The following is a 21,196-nucleotide window of genomic DNA, read 5'->3' on the forward strand; positions in this document are numbered from 1 at the left end:
CTTCCTCTGTAGCTCCTGAAAATCTGACAATAGGACCTCAATACTTGCTCTCTCTTTGTCATTGGTACTGACGTGTGCCACAGTTTCTGGCTCACTCCCATCCCTTTGCAGAATATTCTGCCCCCATTCCATAATGTCCTTTTACCTTGGCACCAGGGAGGCAAAGCACCATGTGGAACTCGCAATGACAGTTGCAGAAATGCCTGTCTGTCCCCGTCACTGTGGAATCTCCTGCATTTCCACTCTTTGCAGTTCCCTCCTGTACAGTCCCTTGCCTACTGGTGCCATGGTCTGGACTGCACTCCTTCAAGGTGTTGTCACTCCCAGCAGTTTCCAAAGTTGAGTACCAGTTTGAGAGTGGAACACGCCCTGAAGAATCCTGCACCTCCTGTCTCTTTCTAGTTTTCTGGATGGCTGCCCATCTGCTATCCTGAACACACATTGGCTGTGGGGTGACCACCTCCTGGCTGGCACATATGATCCAGGAAACTCTCATGCTCCCTCATGCCATGCAGTGGTTCCAGCTGCCCCTTAACTTCAGATATCCAGAGCTGGAGACACTTCCTATACATGTGGTCCCCCAAGATACATGAAGTGCCCTGAAGTTCCAGGAATGTTGCAGGAATTGCAAAGAGCAGGTCTCAGTTGCCCATCCATGATCTAAGAAAAAAAGCTCTATTCCCTGTCTTAGAATCTAGTTAATACTGTGTATAATCTATTAATTTTAATTAATGGCTCTAGACCTGCTGTATGCTCGACGAACATAATACTGTTAATGCTGATTCCCTTACTGTTGCACTTATCCCAATTTTACATTTTATTAATTAGTTTAACTGGTTAAGCTGTAAATTTAATACAGTACTTTATAGCTTTCCAGTCATAGTTTCAACGACTGCCCTAGTGTTAAGGTAAAACCTAATACTCACCAACCTGCCTGCTGTCCTTTGATGTCACACTTGCTGTTTCGGAAATACACCGATCAAGTCCGTGCTGTTCCCCCGCTTTCTCGCTCGCGGTCTCTCTCTTTCTATTTTATCCTCTGCCACCGCTGCTTGTGTCTCCAAACAGATCTGCCCTGTTCCCCCTCTCTTTCTCTTTTATCCTGTGCTGCCACTGCTGTTTTCTGATCAGGTCTCAGACATCTTGAGATGCATCATTCATTTCAGATTTCTACCTGACATAGAGTACCTAGTTTGATCCAAAAAAAACTGCTTGTAAGTTACTGTTTTTTTTGTGGCAAGAAAGTGAATACTGCAAACCCTATTGTTTTACAACAACAACTTGCACTTATACAGCACCTTTACCATGGTAAAATGTCCCAAAATGCTTCACAGGAGAGTTTGACAGCGTGCCACAGAGATATTCAGACACGTAACCATTGGGTTGGTCAAAGATGTAAGTTTTAAGGGGCATGTTAAAGGAGGAGAGAGGTAGAGGATACGAAAAGGAGAGTGGGACTATTCACAAAAAATAAATCTTTCACCTGATCCAATCAGCTATACCAAATTTTCCCATGCCACCCATTTCCTCAGAATGATTGAATCATCAGCCACAGGATGGTAACGTTTTCATGGCTGAACTTAACAAAAATGATCTGAAAGCAGCTCTCAGTGGAGCCACTTATGACAGTCCTGCACACAGTCAAGCATACTAGGCTTAGCATGGCAGGCAATTGTGAGCCACTTGGAGAGAAAACACCTAGAGCATTGCAGCAACTTGTTCATTTCTGCTGTTAATCTGAGCAACACTGGGAGTGACAGCACTGCGAATCAGTTAACCAAGTGGAGATAATGGCTGGAGTCCTTTGCTGAGCCCTACCTGAATAAGCCACACGTCCCCTCATTTGAAAATCACTCCTCCAGACTTTTTGTCACCTTGAATTTGTATGTTAGCTATGCTGGCAGGATGAGTAATACTGATGTTCAAGATATAATGATGTGATCTGGTGCCAGATATTTTCATATTCTGTTATACAGTTGAAGTGTACTGCATGATTTGGGACTTTATTCAGATTTTTATAGGGGTTATTGTGAAGTGCTCTGACTTAATAGCTATTTTACTTATGTCTTCTCAAAAATATTATTTGCATAACCTTAGTCTAATCTTTACAACCAACCTATTTTGAGAGACAAACTCTGCAAGCAGCCGTGTTTTGGGCTACACTTGAGTTCCATTTTAAAACAAGAGTTGCACTTTGGAAATAAATTGAGGTAATTAAAGTTCATTGGAGTTTAGCAGTCTTTAAAGTTAATTAAAAAATAAATATTCTGCTTAATTTCCAGAGATCTAGATTCGCCCTGTTTGGAAATGGTGCAGAATGTGTTACTAGGGGGCATTTAATGCTGTTTTATTGAACCAGTATGGGATTTATCTACTGTTGAGGGAACTACATCAGAAAGACTCGTTATTTACATGTTCCTTGTATATGCTGGTATCTCCTGCTTTAATCCAAGATCAGCAATGAAGCTCACGTTGATAGGATAACTCCTTAAGCTGTTCTATAATAGCTGGGTAGCTTGATCATATTTTGTTTGGATGCATAATATCGTTTGTAACAGATGCTTGCACAGGCAGTTTTAGATTTTTGCTTGAAGCAGCAGTCACATTGAGTGGGGAGGAAAGATTTGGTAGTTACTGGATGTGTGTGGAAAGATAATATGTTTGCGTTATAAACCTGTTGGTTTACAGTTGGCTTTTATGTCAGTCATCTTTGGCATCTACCGCCAAGGTGAAACATACCCATAACCGAGAATTTAAGAGGAAAGATTCCAGGATAAACCCAGTTTTTCTGGGATAAATCCAACTTTAAATTTTCACCAAAACCTGAAAGACATGAAGAAACTCTTTGAAGAATTAAAAGAAAGAAGATTTTCATTGTTTGGAATTCACTTTATTGAAACCTTGCCAACTTGTTGAGGTGAGTGAAATTGAATAGAAATTTAAATGAACTGGAGAGGTTGGGTATACTTACAGTGTGGTCATAATGCAGAGGAGATAATTATGCTACTGAGTAGTATAGAAAGTGTCTTGTCCCGGTCCCATGACCTCACAGAGCAACAGGATTTTTGTACACAAATCTCTGAAAACTATTTGCTCTGTTAATATGGTAAATTGATGGGATTTGTGATGTAGCTAGTCAAGGATTTTGAGGGATAGTGTCTTTGGTGGTCAGTGTTGAGGATTGGATTCCTTCTGTCCAAAATGATACAATGCTGACTCGGTCAAAGCAGTTTGCCAACCTGTCACTTGCCTCCCACTGGAAGCAGATTTTAAATTGCCTTTGATATCCAACCATCAGTGATAAAATAGCAGGAGCCATAAAATACATATTGAATGCTGTCCGTATAGTTAATTCCCAGTTCAAAAAATGAGAATTCAGCAATGCAGATTTTTATCTCACTGATCTATTTGTGGAAAATAGATTGGATGCAGTATTAAACATCAGAAGGAGAAGAATACACTGAGCCATTAGTAATGTCTTTGATTTAAAGATGATTGGTTAGCATGGAAATACAGATTTATCAGCCTGTTGTATAATTTCCTGAGGTTGCACAGCCCCAGAGCAGTTCTTGTGCCAGTCACACCCACCACAGTTTATTTATGGAGTCATTTCAGAATGCACTGGTCTGCTTCCATACTTAGCATTACCAAAGAGAGCGTGATCCTACTGTAAAGGTTTGAATTTTCTTCAGTTACTTTTTTTGACATGTGACTTTTTTTTTTACATGTGATGCCGTTTTCTTTGATAAACAGTGAGAGTACATGACTTTGTTTTGGCTTTAAAGGCTGCAGTTGCAACCCTTTTCATTTGGAATTTATGGAAAAGATAGATTGGCTGTTGAATCATGTATTTGTGCTTTTAATTAAGGTCAACAGTCGTATTAAATTCACTGTGAACTTGTAGCACTCCATTCTCTCAGGTCCGTCTCTAACGTTGTCATTAAACCTGCTGTCAAGTGCGGCACTGTTGATGCTTGGTGAACTGACCTCTACCTTGTGGAGGCTGAATGCCAACTTTCTTGACACCTCCTCTGACCTCCCCCTGCACCATGACCTCACCACCTAACATTAAGCCATTGTTTCCCAGACTGTCACTGATCTCTCTGCAGATTGTCCTTCCGCACCTTCCAACCTTATAGTCCTCCAACTCCGCACAGCCTGCTTCTAAGTTTTCCTAAGATTCACAAACAGGGACGCCCTGGTAGACCTGTCGTTTCAGCCTGTTCTTGCCCCACAGACCTGACTTATTCCCATCTTGACTTTTTCTTCCCTTGTCCAGTCTCTTCCCACCTACATGCTTAACTCTTCCAATGCCCTCTGCCACTTCAACAGTTTCCAGTTTAATGGCCCGATCCCTCTCCTTTTCATCATGAACGTCCACACCTTCAACCCCCCCAAGGATGACCTGAGGGCCTTTAGCTTTTTCCTTGAATGGAGGCTCAAATAGTCTCAATTTACCACCATCCTCCTCTGCCTAAGTGAACTTGTTCCCATATTGAACAACTTCTCTTCGACTCCACTCACTTCTTCCAAATGAAAGGTATTACTGTGGAAACTCGTATGAGTGCGAGCTTTGCTTGCCTTTTTGTGGTATTTGTGGAACATTGTTTGTTCCAGTTCTAGTTGGGTTCCCTCCCTCACCTCTTCCAATACCTGATGACTATTGCTGCTGTTTCATCTGCCCTGAACTCAAATTTCATCAGCTTTGTTTCCAGTTTCCAACCTTCCCTCGCCTTCATGTTTTTTTTCATTCATTCATGGGATGTGGGCGTCGCTGGCCAGGCTAGCATTTATTGCCCATCCCTAATTGCCCTTGAGGAGGTGGTGGTGAGCTGCCTTCTTCAACCGCTGCAGTCCATGCAGGGTAGGTACACCCACAGTGCTGTTAGGAAGGGAGTTCCAGGATTTTGACGCAGCGACAGTGAAGGAGTGGAGATATAGTTCCAAGTCAGGATGGTGTGTGACTTGGAGGGGAACTTTCAGGTGGTGGTGTTCCCATGTATTTGCTGCCCTTGTCCTTCTAGTTGGTAGAGGTCGTGGGTTTGGAAGGTGCTGTCTAAGGAGCCTTGGTGCATTGCTGCAGTGCATCTTGTAGATGGTACTCATTGCTGCCACTGTGCGTCGGTGGTGGAGGGAGTGAATGTTTGTAGATGGGGTGCCAATCAAGTGGGCTGCTTTGTCCTGGATGGTGTTGAGCTTCTTGAGTGTTGTTGGAGCTGCACCCATCCAGGCAAGTGGAGAGTATTCCATCACACTCCTGACTTGTGCCTTGTAGATTGTGGACAGGCTTTTGGGAGTCAGGAGGTGAGTTACTCGCCGCAGGATTCCTAGCCTCTGACCTGCTCTTGTAGGCACGTTATTTATATGGCTACTCCAGTTCAGGTTCTGGTCAATGGTAGCCCCTAGGATATTGATAGTGGGAGATTGAGCAATGGTAATGCCGTTGAATGTCAAGGAGAGATGGTTAGATTCTGTCTTGTTGGAGATGGTCATTGTGTGGTGTGAATGTTACTTGCCACTTATCAGCCCAAGCCTGGATATTGTCCAAGTCTTGCTGCATTTCTACATGGACTGCTTCAGTATCTGAGGAGTCACGAATGGTGCTAAACATTCTGCAATCATCAGCGAACGTCCCCACTTCTGACCTTCTGATTGAAGGAAGGTCATTGATGAAGCAGCTGAAGATGGTTGGGCCTAGGACACTACCCTGAGGAACTCCTCTATTGCATGCCTCTTACGCAGTTTGGCATGCAGATAGTCCTGTGTTGTAGCTTCACCAGGTTGACACCTCAGTTTGAGGTATGCCTGGTGCTGCTCTTGGCATGCTCTCCTGCACTCTTCATTGAACCACGGTTGGTCTCCTGGCTTGATGGTAATGGTAGAGCGGGGGATATGCCAGGCCATGAGGTTACAGATTATGGTCGAGTACAATTCTGCTGCTGCTGATGGCCCACAGCGCCTCATGGATGCCCAGTTTTGCATTGCTAGATCTGTTCGAAATCTATCCCATTTAGCATGGTGGTAGTGCCACACAACCTGAAGGAGGCTATCCTCAGTGTGAAGGCAGAACTTCATCTCCACAATGACTGTGCGGTGGTCACTCCTACCAATACTATCATGGACAGATGCATCTGCGGCAGGCAGATTGGTGAGGACGAGGTCAAGTATGTTTTCCCCTCTTGTTGGTTCCCTCACCACCTGCCGCCTACCCAGTCTAGCAGATGTGTCCTTTAGGACTCGGCCAGCTCGGTTAGTAGTGGTGCTTCCAAGCCACTCTTGGTGATGGACATTGAAGTCCCCCACCCAGAGTACATTCTGTGCCCTTGCCACCCTCAGTGCTTCCTCCAAGTGGTGTTCAACATGGAGGAGTACTGACTCATCAGCTGGGGGAGGGCGGTCGGTGGTAATCAGCAGGAGGTTTCCTTGTCCATGTTTGACCTAATGCCATGAGACTTCATGGGGTCCAGAGTCGATGTTGAGGACTCCCAGGGCAACTCCCTCCCTACTGTATACCAGTGTGCCGCCACCTTTGCTGGGTCTGTTCTGCCGGTGGGTCAGAATATATCTGGGGGTGGTGATGGCAGAATCTGGGACATTGTCTGTCAGGTATGATTCCGTGAATATGACGATGTCAGGCTGTTGCTTGACTAGTCTGTGGGACAGCTCTCCCAACTTTGGCACAAGCCCCCAGATGTTAGTAAGGAGGACTTTGCAGGGTCGACAGGGCTGGGTTTGCCCTTGTCTAGGTGCCTAGGTCAATGCCGGGTGGTCCGTCCGGTTTCATTCATTTTTATTGACTTCGTAGCGGTTAGATACAACTGAGTGGCTTGCTAGGCCATTTCAGAGGGCATGTAAGAGTCAACCACATTGACTCCATTCTTGACTCTTCCTTTCCCTGTCCCCATTTCTGGGGATAGACTGTCGACTAATATCTACTATAAGCCCACTGACTCCCAGAGCTACCTTGACTACACTTCCTCACACGCCGCTTCCAGTCAGGACTTTCTTTCATTCTCCCATTTTCTCAGTCTCAGTCACACCTGTTCTTATGATGCCACCTCCAAAGCAGTGCTCCATAGAGGTCTTCCTCTCTCTTCAACCGAGGATTCCAAACACTGTGGTTGAGAGGGCCGTTGACCGTGCCCGTCCCACTTCTGCTCTCGCCCCTTCCCCTCACTTCCAGAGCCATAATAGGGTTCCTCCTGTCCTCACTTTCCATTCCATCAACTTCCACAGTCAACAGATCATCCTCTGCCAATTCTGCCAAATCTAGTGTGATGCCACCAAACACATTTTCCCCTCCTCTCTGCTTTCAACATCCTGAAGGGACCATTCCCTCCTTGACAGTCTGGTACATTCTTCAGTTATTCCCAACACTGCCACCCGTTCCCCTGGGACCTTCCCATGCAAGCTCAGGAGTTGCAATACTTTCTCTTTTACCTCTTCCTTTCCCAGCTTCCAAGGCCCCAAACACTCCTTCCAGGTGAAGCAGCAAGTTACTTGTACTTTCAATTTGGTATACTGTGTTCGCCACTCATGTGATCTCCTGTACGTAGAGTCATTTACAGCACATAGAACCATAGAAAAGTTACGGCACAGAAAGATGCCATTCAGCCCATCATGTCTGCACTGGCTGAAAAAAACAAGCCGCCTAATCTAATCCCACCTTCTGGCACTTGGTCCGTCGCCTTGCAGGTTACAGCACTTCAGGTGCAGGTCTAGGTACCTAAATGAGTTGAGGGTTCCTGTCTCCGTCACCGATTTGGGCCGTGAATTCCAGATACCCATCACTCTCTGGGTGAAAAGGATTTTCCTCATGTCGCCTCTAATCCTTCTACCAATCACCTTAAATCTGTGCCCCCTGGTAATTGACCTCTCCATTAGGGGAAACAGGACCTTCCTATCTACTCTATCTAGGCCCCTCATAATTTTGTACACCTCAATTAAGTCACCCATCAGCCTCCTCTGTTCCAAGGAAAACAACCCTAGCCTATCCAATCTTTCCCCAAGGCTGCAATTTTCAAGCACAGGCAACTTTCTTGTAAATCTTCTGTACTCTCTCCAGAGCAATTATGTCCTTCCTATAATGTGGTGATCAGAACTGTACGCAGTGCTCCAGCTGTGGCCTAACCTATGTTTTATACAGTTCCAGCATTACATCCCTGCTTTTGAATTCTGTACCTCAGCCAATAAAGGAAAGCATTCCATATGCCTCCTTCACCACTTTATCTACCTGTCCTGCCACCTTCAGGGACCTGTGGACATGCATTTCAAAGTCTCTCACTTCCTCTACCCCTCTCAATATCCTTCCACTTTTTGTGCATTCCCTTGCTTTGTTTGCCCTCCCCAGATGCATTACCACACACTTCTCTGGATTGAATTCCATTTGCCACTTTTCCGCCTACTCAACCAAACCATTGATATCATTCTGGAGTCTACAGCTATCCTCTACTATCAACGACACGGCCAAGTTTTGTGTCATCTGCAAATTTCCCAATCATGCTTCCCACATTTAAGTCCAAATTATTAATATGTAACACAAACAGCAAGGGACCCAACACTGAGCCCTGTTGAACGCCACTGGAAACCACCTTCCGTTCGCAAAAACATCTGTCGACAATTACCCTTTGTTTCCTGTCACTGAGCCAATTTTGGATCCAACTCGCCACATTCCCCTGTCTCCCATGGGCTTTTACTTTTCTGACCAGTTTGCCATGTGGGACCTTATCAAATGCCTTACTAAAATCCATGTGGACAACTGCACTACCCTTGTTACTTCCTCAAAAAATGTAATTATGTTAGTAAGACTCGACCTTCCCTTAACAAATCCGTGCTGACTATCCTTTATTAATCCATGCCTTTCTAAATGACAGTTTTTCCTGTCTCTCAGAATTGATTCTCAGAATTTGCCCACCACTGAGGCCTATAATTATTTGGTCTATCCCTTGCACTCTTTTTAAACAATGGCACAGAAGGAGGCCAATTGGCCCATCGAGTCCATGTCAGATCTCCACGGAGCTATTCAGTGAGTCCCACTCCTCCACTCAATCCCCTAACCCTGCAAGTCTGTTTCCTTCAAGTGGCCATCCAGCTTCCTTTTGAAGTCATTGATTGTCTCCGTTTCCACCACCCTTGTGGGCAGTGAGATCCAGGTCATTACCACCCGCTGTGTAAAAATGTTCTTCCTCATATTCTCCCTGCCTCTCTTGCCCAAAACCTTCAACCTGTGTCCCCTAGTCCTTGTAACATTTGTTAATGGGAACAATTTTTCCTTGCTCAACTCACCTAAGCCTGTCATAATCTTGAGCATTTCTATTAAATCGCCCCTCAATCTCCTTTGTTCTCAGAAGAACAACCCCAGTTGTTCCAACATAACCTTGTAACTAAAATCTCCCATCCCTAGAATCATTCTAGTAAATCTCCTCTGTACCCTCTCAAGGACCCTCACATCCTTCTGAAACTATGGTGACCAGAACTAGACGCAATAGCTCTGTTGGGGCCTAACCAAAGTTTTATAAAGATTCAGCATAACCTCCCTGATTTTGTACTCTCTGCCTCTATTTATGAAGCCCAAGATCCCATCTGCTTTACTGACCACTCTCTCAATATGTCCTGCCACCTTCAAAGATCTATGCACTTGCACCCCCAAGTCCCATTGTTCCAGCACACACTTTAGGACTGTGCTATTAAGTATATTTTGCCTCTCCCTATTCCTTCTGCCAAAATGCAGCACCTCACACTTGTCAGTATTAAATTCCATCTGCTACCCCTCTGCCCATTCTGTTAGCCTATCTAAGTCCTCTTGTAGGTGGTTCATATCATCCTCGCTGTTTGCCACAGCTCCAAGTTTGGTGTCAGTGGCAAATTTTGAGATTCTACTCTGTATTCCAAGATCCAAGTCATTTATGTATATGAAAAAAGCATTGGTCCCAGCATTGACCCTTGGGGAACGCCACTGTCTACCATCCTCCAGTCTGAAAAATAGCCATTTACTGTGACTCGGTGTTTTTTATCCTTAAGCCAACTTTTTATCCAATTGGACACTGACCCTCCTATTCCATGAGGGGAGACCAAATACAGATTGGTTGACTGCTTTGCAGAACAATCTGTGTTCAGCCAGCATGACCCTAATCAGGCCATCGCCAGTCATTTTAATTCTTCGCCCAACTCCCACTCTGACCTCTCTGTCCTAAGCCGCCGACACTGCTGTAATGAAGCTCACGGAACAGCATCTCAGGTCAGCATCTTTTGATTAGCCACTTTACAGCTTCCAGACTCAATGTTGAGTTCAACAATTTCAGATCATAACCACTGTCCCCATTTTTTCAGATGGCAGCTGTTGGTAATGATTCTGCTATTGCCATTTCTACCTCCTTTAGACCCAGCGTTTCTTTCTTTACTTGCCCCAATACCATCCTCTTTTGCCTTGTAGCATAGTCCCTTTTGTTATTTTAATCTCTCTTGCCTTCCGTCCTATCACAGATCTTCGGTTGGCTCCCCCTTTTCCCTGCCCCTGTACTTGCTTAAAACCTATTACATCTCTAACTTTTTCCAGTTCTGGTGACAGGCCATTGACCTGAAATGTTAACTTTGTTTCTCTCTGCACAGTTACTGTCTGATCTGAGTATTTCCAGCATTTTCTGTTTTTATTATAGCACTATTAAATTGTTGGAAATGATGCACTTAACATGCACCTTAATGCAACCTGTAACCACCTTCTCTTCCCTCTGCTACATACAGAACATATATTTGTTATAAATCTCAAACTTCTTTAAAGGAGTCCTATACGTTTGTCATAGAGAGATACAGCACTGAATCAGGCCCTTCGGCCCACTGAGTCTGTGCCGACCAACAACCACCCATTTATACTAATCCTACATTAATCCCATATTCCCTACCACATCCTCACCATTCTCCTACCACCTACCAACACTAGGGGCAATTTACAATGGCCAATTTACCTATCAACCTGCAAGTCTGGCTGTGGGAGGAAACCGGAGCACCCGGCAGAAACCCACGAGGTCACAGGGAGAACTTGCAAACTCCACACAGGCAGTACCCAGAATTGAACCCGGGTTGCTGGAGCTGTGAGGCTGTGGTGCTAACCACTGCACCATTGTGTTCATCATTTTAAAAGGAGATAGTTAATATGTTGTGATAAAGTGGAATTGGGGTGCAGGCAATGTATAGTTTATGGTTTGCTCATTTTGTACACATTGAAAGTAACAGCTGTGGCACAACAGTGGAAAATTGTAAACTTTTACCCTGGCAACTCTTCATAGCTCAGTGCATGGGTCCAGTTGAGCTGAGTGCACCTCACTGAGTGAGGAGGCAACAGAGCTTGAGTAAGGACTTTTTTTTACAATGGAAATTTAGTTTGATGAAAGATGAGGGGATAAAGAGGTATAGAGCAGGGTGGGTAAATATAATTTGGACTGTTTGCTAAGATGCAGGGTAAGCACAGGCTGTGTGGCCAGTTTCCATTTGCTAAGTCGTATGTATTTTTACAATTGAAGCAATATTTTGATTTTTGCTTCTTTATATTTCGCATCTAAGAAGTTGCAATTTGAAAAGTTTTTTTCAAATTGTTGAACGGCAGAGTGAAGATGCAGGAAAAAGACAGATGCCTCACAGATTAAATGTTCTGTGATGTTAAGATATGCTAGTGCTGCTAATTCACTCTGACTGGCAAGAGAAGTGGCAGTGAGCACAAAATTTACATTTTTAAAATCCAGAGCTAAAAGTAAGTTATGAACACCATTATTAGAAGTATTCTACCTGGAATAACATTTTCAGCTGCATTTCTTAATGGACCTGCAGTTTTAAGTGAGTGAACTTAATTAAAACAATTTATTTGAAAAGTTTTAAATAGAAGGGGATTTAACATTGTGACACACAAACTATGCAGCTGCTCCTCTAGTTATGCAGTGATTCTGTAAATGGAGATTGGTTGACTGCTTTATATAATGTTTCTGTGCTGTAAGATTTTTGTATTTCTGTGATTATACTGAAGGCATGCTTCTTAAGTATAATTAAATTCAAGTGTCTGCCATTTTAATAAATAAGTCCGAAAAGATGGTAGTTCTGTGTGGTAGAAAATTGGTTATGATCGCATTGGTTTGCTTCTTTGTTGACCGGCCAACTTTTGAAAATCTTGGAATGCAGTCGGAAAGAATAACAAGGTGGTTTTATAAGCAGTATATTATTTCATCTTCCTGACAGACTCCAAGCGCCTGGGCAGAAGAGAGCTCTGAAAAGAAGAAAGGATCTCACAAACGGTCAGCATCCTGGGGAAGCAACGACCAATTAAAAGAGGTTAGAATTCCATTGTTCCACACGAATATTGAGGGCCAAGGGAGTTGCTTTTTCCACTTTGAAACTCTGTACCTTTTAGTGTTTTGTGTTTTTCAGACTGAATTCAATAGCATATGCCTAGGCTGTGCATTGAACTGATTTGATACTGGTGTCACAGCAAATTAATTGAAGAACATAAGAACTCGGAGCAGGAGTAGGCCAGCAGCCCCTCGAGCCTGCTCCACCATTAAATAAAATCATAGCTGATGCTGGACCTCAATTCCATCTTACTGCCTGATCCCCATAACTCTTGATTTCAAGTCCAAAAATCTGTCGATCTCAACCTTGAATGTACTCGACGAATGAGCATCCACAACCCTCTGGGGTAGAGAATTCCAAAGATTCACAACCCATTGAATGAAGAAATTTCGCCTCACCTCCGTCCTACATGGCTGATCGCTTATCCTGAGACTGTGCCCATTAATTCTAGACTCTCCAGCCAGGGGAAAACAGCCTCTCAGCATCAACCCTGTCAAGCTCATTCTACTCCATCTCTTCTCATAGGGCTACCCCCTCATCCTAGAAAGAGGTGGTGGCGTAGTGTCACTGGCCTAGTAACCCAGAGACCCAGAGTATTGCTCTGGGGACATGAGTTCGAATCCCACCATGGCAGAAGGTGGAATTTGAGTTCAAGTAATAAATCTGGAATTAAAAGCCTCTCGATTGCTGTAAAAACCCATCTGGTTCACTAATGTCCTTTAGGGAAGGAAGTCTGCTGTCCGTACCTGGTCTGGCCTACATGTGACTCCAGACCCACAGTAATGCGGTTGATTTGTAAATGGCCTAGCAAGCCACTCAGTTGTATCTAACTGCTACAAAGTCAATAAGGAATAAAAGCAGACGGACCACCCATTATCGACCCCCGCCCCCCATATGGACTGCAGCGGTTCAAGAAGGCAGCTCACCACCACCTCAAGGGCAATTAGAGATGGGCAATAAATGCTGGCCTAACCAGCGACATCCACATCCCATGAACGAATGAAAAAAATCTCATGAACCTTTATTGCTCACCCTCTAAGGTAGGTAAATCTGTCCTTGGGTACAGAGACCTTAACTGTTCTCCAGGTGTGGTCTCACCAAAGCTCTGCACAATTGCAGCAAGACCTCCTTACTCTTACTCGTGGGCGGCACAGTGGCGCAGTGGTTAGCACCGCAGCCTCACAGCTCCAGCGACCCGGGTTCAAGTCTGGGTACTGCCTGTGTGGAGTTTGCAAGTTCTCCCTGTGTCTGCGTGGGTTTCCTCTGGGTGCTCCGGTTTCCTCCCACAAGCCAAAGACTTGCAGGTTGATAGGTAAATTGGCCATTATAAATTGCCCCTAGTATAGGTAGGTGGTAGGGGAATATAGGAACAGGTGAGGATGTGGTAGGAATATGGGATTAGTGTAGGATTAGTATAAATGGGTGGTTAATGGTCGGCACAGACTCGGTGGGCTGAAGGGCCTGTTTCAGTGCTGTATCTCTAAATCTACTCCAGTATACCATTTGTTTTCCTCAATGTTTGCTGTGCCTCTTTGTTAACTTTGTGATTTGTGTATAAGGATGCCCAAATCCCTCTGAACACCAACATCTAATAGTTTCTCACCATTAAAAGATATTCTGCTTTTCTATTCCTCCTACCAAAGTGAATAACCTAATTTCCCCACATTATACACCATCTGCCATCTTCTTGCTCACTCACTTAACCTGTCTATAATCCCTTTACAGCCTCTGTGTCCTCCTCACACCTTACCTTCCCACCTAGTCTTGTATCGTCAGCAAACTTGGATACTTTATGCTCAGTCCCTTCATCTAAGTCGTTAGTAAAGATTGTAAATAGCTGAGGCCCCAGAACTGATCCTTGCGACATCCTACTAGTTACAGCCTGCCAACCTGAAAAGACCTTTTATCCATGCTAATATATTATCCCTTACCCCATGAGCCCTTAGTTTGTGTAACAACCTTTTGTGTGGTGCCTTATCAAATGCATTTTGAAAATCCAAATATATAGCATCCATTGGTTCCCCGTTATCTACCCTGCTAGTTACATGCTCAAAAAACTAGAGTATTAAACTTTTTGGCTTTTTTTTGCCAAATATGATTTTCCTTTCTCAAAACCATGTTGACTCTGCCTAATCATATTATGATTTTCTAAGTGGCCTGTTACTACTTCCTTCATGGATTCCAGCATTTTCCCAATGACTGTCAGACTAACTGGTCCATAGTTCCCTGTTTTCTTTCTCCATCCTTTAAGTAGTGAAATTATGTTTACTGTCTTCTACTCCACTTGGAACGTTCCGGAATCTAGGGAATTTTGGAAGATCACAACCTATCTCTGCAGCTAACTCTTTTAGATCACTAGGATGTAGGCCATCGGGTCCAAGAGATTTGTTAGCTTTCAGTCCTATTAGTTTTTGGATGTGTTTGCTGACAATGCAACCACTAGGTAGTGCACAACTGACACCTGCGCAAATGCAGCCTCATTGACTGAAACGTCACTGCAATGTCTCAGGCGGTTGCCAGTAATACAGATGGCAATGCTCAATTTGACACAAAAAACAAATTAAACCCGAAATCCCCTCAATGGCTGCAATCAACACCTCCATCCCACTGCCAACAGTGTCACGCTCCCTCCTGCCATTGCCGCTTCTCTTCGCCACTCACTGCTCGCTTCCCACCCTCGGACGCTCGTTCCTCATGTCACCCTGCGGCCGCTCGCTTCCCACGTCACCCCCCGCAGCTGCTCGCTCCCTGCCTCGCCACTCCCATCCCCGCCTCGCCACTCCCATCCCCAACCCTTGGCCGTTCGCTCCCTGCCGCACTGCCCGGAGAAGTGGTGGAGGTTGGGGGTGGGAGGGGGGGGTGGGGTTGGTTGGCGGGGAACGAGTGGCCGAGTTGGGAGGAGGCAGGTTGGACCAGCGAGTGATCAGGAGCGGGAAACTGAAAGCAACAATTGAAATGGGGATGGCAGGAGGAAGCGGGTTGCTGTTGGTGGGAGGGGAAATGGAGCTGGCGATCTTAGCCATTGAGAGGTGAGGCAAAGCTCGGACATCATTACATCTGACGTCATTGCCTGGTAAAGTCAGCATGTGCATGCGTGCATTCATAGTGGCAAGCTGACAAATTTTCAGAAGTGCTGATGATGTTGGCGATTGCTCTGCGCATACTCTGCGTTGCGAGGAGATACACCGTTAATTTTTCCAGGATTATTTCTTTACTAATGTTAATTTCTTTAAGTTCTTCACTCTTATTAGACCCTAGTTCCCCACTATTTCTGGTATGCTTTTTATGTCTTCTACTGTGAAGAAAGACATAATATATTTGTTTAATGTCTGTCATTTCCTTTATTCCTCAATATAATTTCTTCTGTCTCAGCCTCTAGGCGGCCCACATTTACTTTGGCTACTCTCTTCCTTTTTACATAGCTGTAGAATATCTTAGAATATTTTTATGTTGCTAGTTTATTCTCATTCTATTTGCTCCCTGTATCAATTTTTTGGTCATTCTTTACTGGTTTTTAAAACTCTTGCAATCCTTATGCTTACTATTCTTGGCTGCATTATAAACTTCCTCTTTTAATTCTAATACTATGCTTAAGATGGATCATTTTTCCTGTGGAGTTTTTGTTTCTCAGTGGAGCATATATTTGTTGAGAATTATGAAACATTCCTTTAAATATGTGCCTGTGTATATCTACCATCATACCTTTCAATCTAATTTCCCCAAACTACCTTAGACAGTACACCCCACATGTCTATGTAATTGGCTTTATTTAAGTTTAATACTCTAGTTTCAGACTTCTGTACGCCACTCTTTGAAGTCAATATGAAATTTAATATCATACTCTTCCCAAAGGATCGTATACTATGAGATTACTAACTAAACCTATCAGAGTACACAAGAAAATATCTAAAATAGCCTGTTCTCTGATTGGTTCCATGATGTATTATTCTAGGAAGCTGTCATTCTAGGAATACATTCCATGAACATGTCTTCTAAACTACTTTTGCCAGTTTGATTTTTCCAGGCTATTTGAAGATTAAAGTTCCCCATGATTATGACATTACCTTTGTTGCATCTCCTTTTATTTCTTGATTAATACCATGAGCAACTGTAGAGCTACTGTTAGGCGGCCTAAACTACTACCACCAGTGTTTTCTGCCCTTTATCTCCACTGACATTGATTCTACTTTCCAATATTCTGAGCCTTTCTCATTGCTGCCCTTATGTCATCCTTCATTATCAGAGTTGTTGCACCCCTCCAACCCTCCGATTTCTATTTTGTCTGTCTTTTTGAAACGTCAAATACCCTAGAATATTTAGTTCACGATCTTGGTCACCTTGCAACCATGTATCTGTAATGGCTATTAGATAGAACCCAGTTGTGTCTATTTGTGCCATTAATTCATCTTACTTTTTAAAACTGCATTCAGATAGAGAGGCTATAATTTTGACGTTTTATCATTTTTCCTTGATTTGTCCTTATTCACTGATGTGCTGTTACCATTAAACTCTCTGTCCCTTCCTGTCACGCTCTGCTTATATTTACCCAAATTGCACACTGTTTTATCGCCTTGACATTTCTCTTTAGATTTATCAATTTCCCCTCACCTGAACCCTCCCCTTCACCCCCTAGAGAGATACAGCACTGAAACAGGCCCTTCGGCCCACCGAGTCTGTGCCGATCAACAACCACCCATTTATACTAATCTTACATTTAATCCCATATTCCCTACCACATCCCCACCTTCCCTCAATTCTCCTACCACCTACCTACACTAGGGGCAATTTACAATGGCCAATTTACCTATCAACCTGCAAGTCTTTGGCTGTGGGAGAAAACTGGAGCACCCGGCGGAAACCCACGCGGTCACAGGGAGAACTTGCAAACTCCGCACAGGCAGTACCCAGAACTGAACCCGGGTTGCTGGAACTGTGAGGCTGCGGTGCTAATCACTGCGCCACTGTGCCGCCCCTCCCCCACCTTTTTCAGTTTAAAGTTCTACCTAGTTATTCAGCCTTAGTTATTCGATATGCCCGGACACTCGTCCCAGCGTAGCTTAAGTAGAGCCCGTCCCAACAGAACAGCTCCTTCTTTCTCCAGTTGTGTTGCTAGTGTCCCATGATTCAAAAACTCCATCTTGCACAATGGTCTTCAAGCCATGCATTCAACTCTGATCTATTTGACCCTATGCCAATTTGTGTGTGGCTCAGATAGTAATCCAGAGATTATTACTGATAAGGTGGTTCTTTATTTGGATCACTACTCCTCAAACTCCCTCAGTAGAACCTCATTCCTTGTTCTATCTATGTCTTTGGTTCCTACTATTAGCTATTAGTGAAACATGGCTTGGAGAGGGGCAGGAATGGCAGCTTAATGTTCCTGATTGCTAGGTTTTCAGATAAGATGGACAGGGGATAAAAAAGGAGGTGGAATGGAAATATTGATTAAAGAAACAATTACAGCCGTGAGAAGGGAAGATATGTTAGAGGGATCATCAAATGAGCCCAAAAATGGGTTTTACTATGGGCGGCACAGTGGCGCAGTGGTTAGCACCGCAGCCTCACAGCTGCAGCGACCCGGGTTCAATTCTGGGTACTGCCTGTGTGGAGTTTGCAAGTTCTCCCTGTGTCTGCGTGGGTTTTCTCCGGGTGCTCCGGTTTCCTCCCACAAGCCAAAAGACTTGCAGGTTGATAGGTAAATTGGCCATTATAAATTGCCCCTCGTATAGGTAGGTGGTAGGAGAATTGAGGGAAGGTGGGGACGTGGTAAGAATATGGGATTAGTGTAGGATTAGTATGGATGGGTGGTTGATGGTCGGCATAGACTCGGTGGGCCAAAGGGCCTGTTTCAGTGCTGTATCTCTTAAAAAAAAAAACAAAAATGGGGCAATCACGCTGCTGGAAGTGTCTCAGGGAGAGAGAAGGGCAAATTCGTAGGCAAATTTCTGACAAATGCAAAAACAATGGAGTGGGGGGTTTCATTTACCCTACTATTAACTGGGATACAGTCCATGTAAAAGGTACAGAAGGCAGAGAATTCCTAAATTACGTTCAGGAGAACTTTTTTAGCCAGTATGTGGCAAGCCCAACAAGAGGGGATGTAATTCTGAATTTAGTTTTCGGGAATGAAGCTGGGCAGATGGAAGGAGTATCAGTGGGAGAGCGCTTTTGTGGTAATGATCACAATTCAGTTAGACTTAACATTATGGAAAAGTACAAAGATCAAATAAGAGTAAAGGTTCTAAATTGGGAGAGGCAATTTTACTGGGCTGAGAAGTGATTTAGTAAAAGTGAACTGGAAACAGTGACTTGAAGGTAAATTGGTGTCAGAGCAACGGGAGGCATTCAAGGAGGAGATTTGAGGTTTTCAGGGTAAACATTTTCCCACAAAGAACAAGGGTGGGACAGCCAGATCTAGAGCCCCTAGATGACGAGGTGCATAGAGGGTAAGATAAGGCAAAAAACAGAAGCTTGTGGCAGACACCCAGAGCTCAATAACTGCAGAAAGCCTAGAAGACTACAGAAAGTGTCGGGGTGAAATTAAAATGGAAATTGGGAAAGCAAAGCGAGGGTATGAAAAAATACTGACAAAATACATGTAGTGGTTGGCGGGTATTTTTGCTACTGGAAGGCTGTTACCAGTAGGTTCCGCAGGGCTCAGAGCTCAGTCCCTTGCTTTTTGTAGTTTGTATTAATGATTTAGACTGAAATGTAGGGGGCATGATAAAGAAGTTTTCAAATGGTACAAAGATTGGCCATGTGGTTGACAGTGTGGAAGAAAGTTTTAGACTGCAGGAAGATACAGATGGTCTGGCCAGTTGGGAAAAGTGGATAATGGAATTCACTCTGGAGAAGTGTGAGATAATGCATTTTGGGAGGTGCAACAACGCAAGGGAATACAGAATAAATGGGAGGATACTGAGTAGTGTGGAGTAACAGATAGACCTTGGAGTGTCTGTCCACAGATGCTTAAAGGTAGCAGAGCAGGTCAATAAGGTGGTTAAGAAGGCACAGTGGCGCAGTGGTTCGCACCACAGCCTCACAGCTCCAGCGTCCCGGGTTCAATTCTGGGTACTGCCTGTGTGGAGTTTGCAAGTTCTCCTTGTGTCTGCGTGGGTTTCCTCCGGGTGCTCCGGTTTCCTCCCACACGCCAAAGACTTGCAGGTTGATAGGTAAATTGGCCATTATAAATTGCCCCGAGTATAGGTAGGTGGTAGGGAAATATAGGGACAGGTAGGGATGTGGTAGGAATGTAGGATTAGTATAGATGGGTGGTTGATGGTTGGCACAGACACGGTGAGCTGAAGGGCCTGTTTCAGTGCTGTATCTCTAAACTGAACTAAACATATGGCATGTTTTCTTTTATTAGCAAAGGCATAGAATATAAAAGCAGGGAGGGTATACTAGAACTGTATACAACAGTAGCTGTAGACCACAGCTTGAGTACTATGTACAGTTCTGGTTACCACATTACAGGAAAGATGTGATTGCGCAAGAGAGAGTGCAGAGGAGATTTACCAGGATGTTGCCTAGGCTGGAGCATTTCAGCTATGCGGAAAGATTGGATTGGCTGGGATTGCTTTCCTTGGAACCAAAGAAGCTGAGGGATGATTTAATTAAGGTGTATAAAATTATGAGGGGCCCAGATAGGGTAAATATAGGCGACCTTTTTACCGTAGCAGAGGGGTGAAAAACCAGGGGGCATAGATTTAAAGTAATTGGGAGAATAATTAGAGGAGAGATGAGGAAACATTTTTTCGCCCAAAGATTGGTAGGGACCTTGAACTCATTACCTGAAAGGGTAATCCTCACCAAATTTAAAAAGTACTAAGATGTTTACTTGAAGAGCTGTGACGTGAAGGGCTATGGACCAAGTCCAGGAAGGTGGGATTTGGCTGGGTAGCTGTTAGTCGACTGGCACAGGCAAATGGCCTTCTGCATCATAAATTTTCGATGATTTCTACTTGCCCAAAACAACTGGATCCTCTCACTTCCATTCCCACTCCAAGTTCTTCTCCAGCTATGAAATGTCTTTAAACCTAGCACCAGGCAACCTTTGGAGCTCTTGGTCGTCGCTGCAGAGAGCAGTATCTATTCCCCTCGGCTATACTGTCTCCTACTATTACCACATTCCTTTTCACTCCCCCACTTAAATGGCCTCCTGTACCACAGTGCCATGGTCAGTTTGCTCATCCATCCTGAAGACTCAGCTCTCATCCACACAGGTAGCAAGAACTTCGTACCTGTTGGACAAGGGCAAAGGCTGAGGCTCCTCAGTGCTGCATCAGGGGTCGCCTTACCTGCCTAACTCTTAGTCACACCCTCCTGTCCCTGACCACTAACCAGACTTTACCACTACCTAACCTAAGGGGTGAGACTGCATCCTGATCAAACTGTCCAAGTAACTCTTCCCACACCCTCCTCACCCCCGATGCCCCACAATATTTGCATCTTGGACTGCAGCTCAACAATGCTGAGCTGACATTTCACAGGATGCAGATACTAACTGCAGATGTGGCTGTCCAGGATCGCAGTGCTTTCCACAAACTCCCACATTCTGCAGTTGCAGTACACCCTTTGCACTGCCCTCTCTATGTAGTTTTGTTTTAATCAACTTAGCTTATTTTTAACTAAATTACTTGATCTAATTTGTTATAGGTGGATTAAATTAAATGTTTACCTGCAGTTTGCCTCCACTTCCTCTCCTTGTTCTCTGATGTCACTTTGCCCATGCCACTCTGAGATCAGCCTTTTCTACCACTGCGAACTCGGTCTTGTCCTTTTTACATAGGAACGTAAAGATTTATGGCACAAAAAGAGGCCATTCAGCCCATTGTGTCTGTGCCAGCTGAAAAAGAGCCAT

At 44.3% G+C, this 21,196-nt stretch overlaps 1 protein-coding gene across 3 annotated transcripts in view; it reads left to right on the forward strand.

The window, feature by feature from the left end:
* LOC137372328 (protein FAM117B-like) overlaps nt 1–21,196 on the forward strand; it is a 308,596-nt gene that overhangs the window by 145,931 nt on the left and 141,469 nt on the right. For 2 of the 3 annotated variants that reach the window (XM_068036179.1, XM_068036177.1), the window contains exon 3: nt 12,223–12,315. The exons of the other annotated variant lie outside the window; for it this stretch is intronic. In XM_068036179.1, coding sequence (XP_067892280.1) covers nt 12,223–12,315 — 93 coding nt within the window. The remainder of the gene's footprint in view (nt 1–12,222; nt 12,316–21,196) is intronic. 3 annotated transcript variants of the gene reach the window in all.

The sequence above is a fragment of the Heterodontus francisci genome, chromosome 7, assembly GCF_036365525.1.
Source record: "Heterodontus francisci isolate sHetFra1 chromosome 7, sHetFra1.hap1, whole genome shotgun sequence".
NCBI lineage: Eukaryota > Metazoa > Chordata > Chondrichthyes > Heterodontiformes > Heterodontidae > Heterodontus > Heterodontus francisci.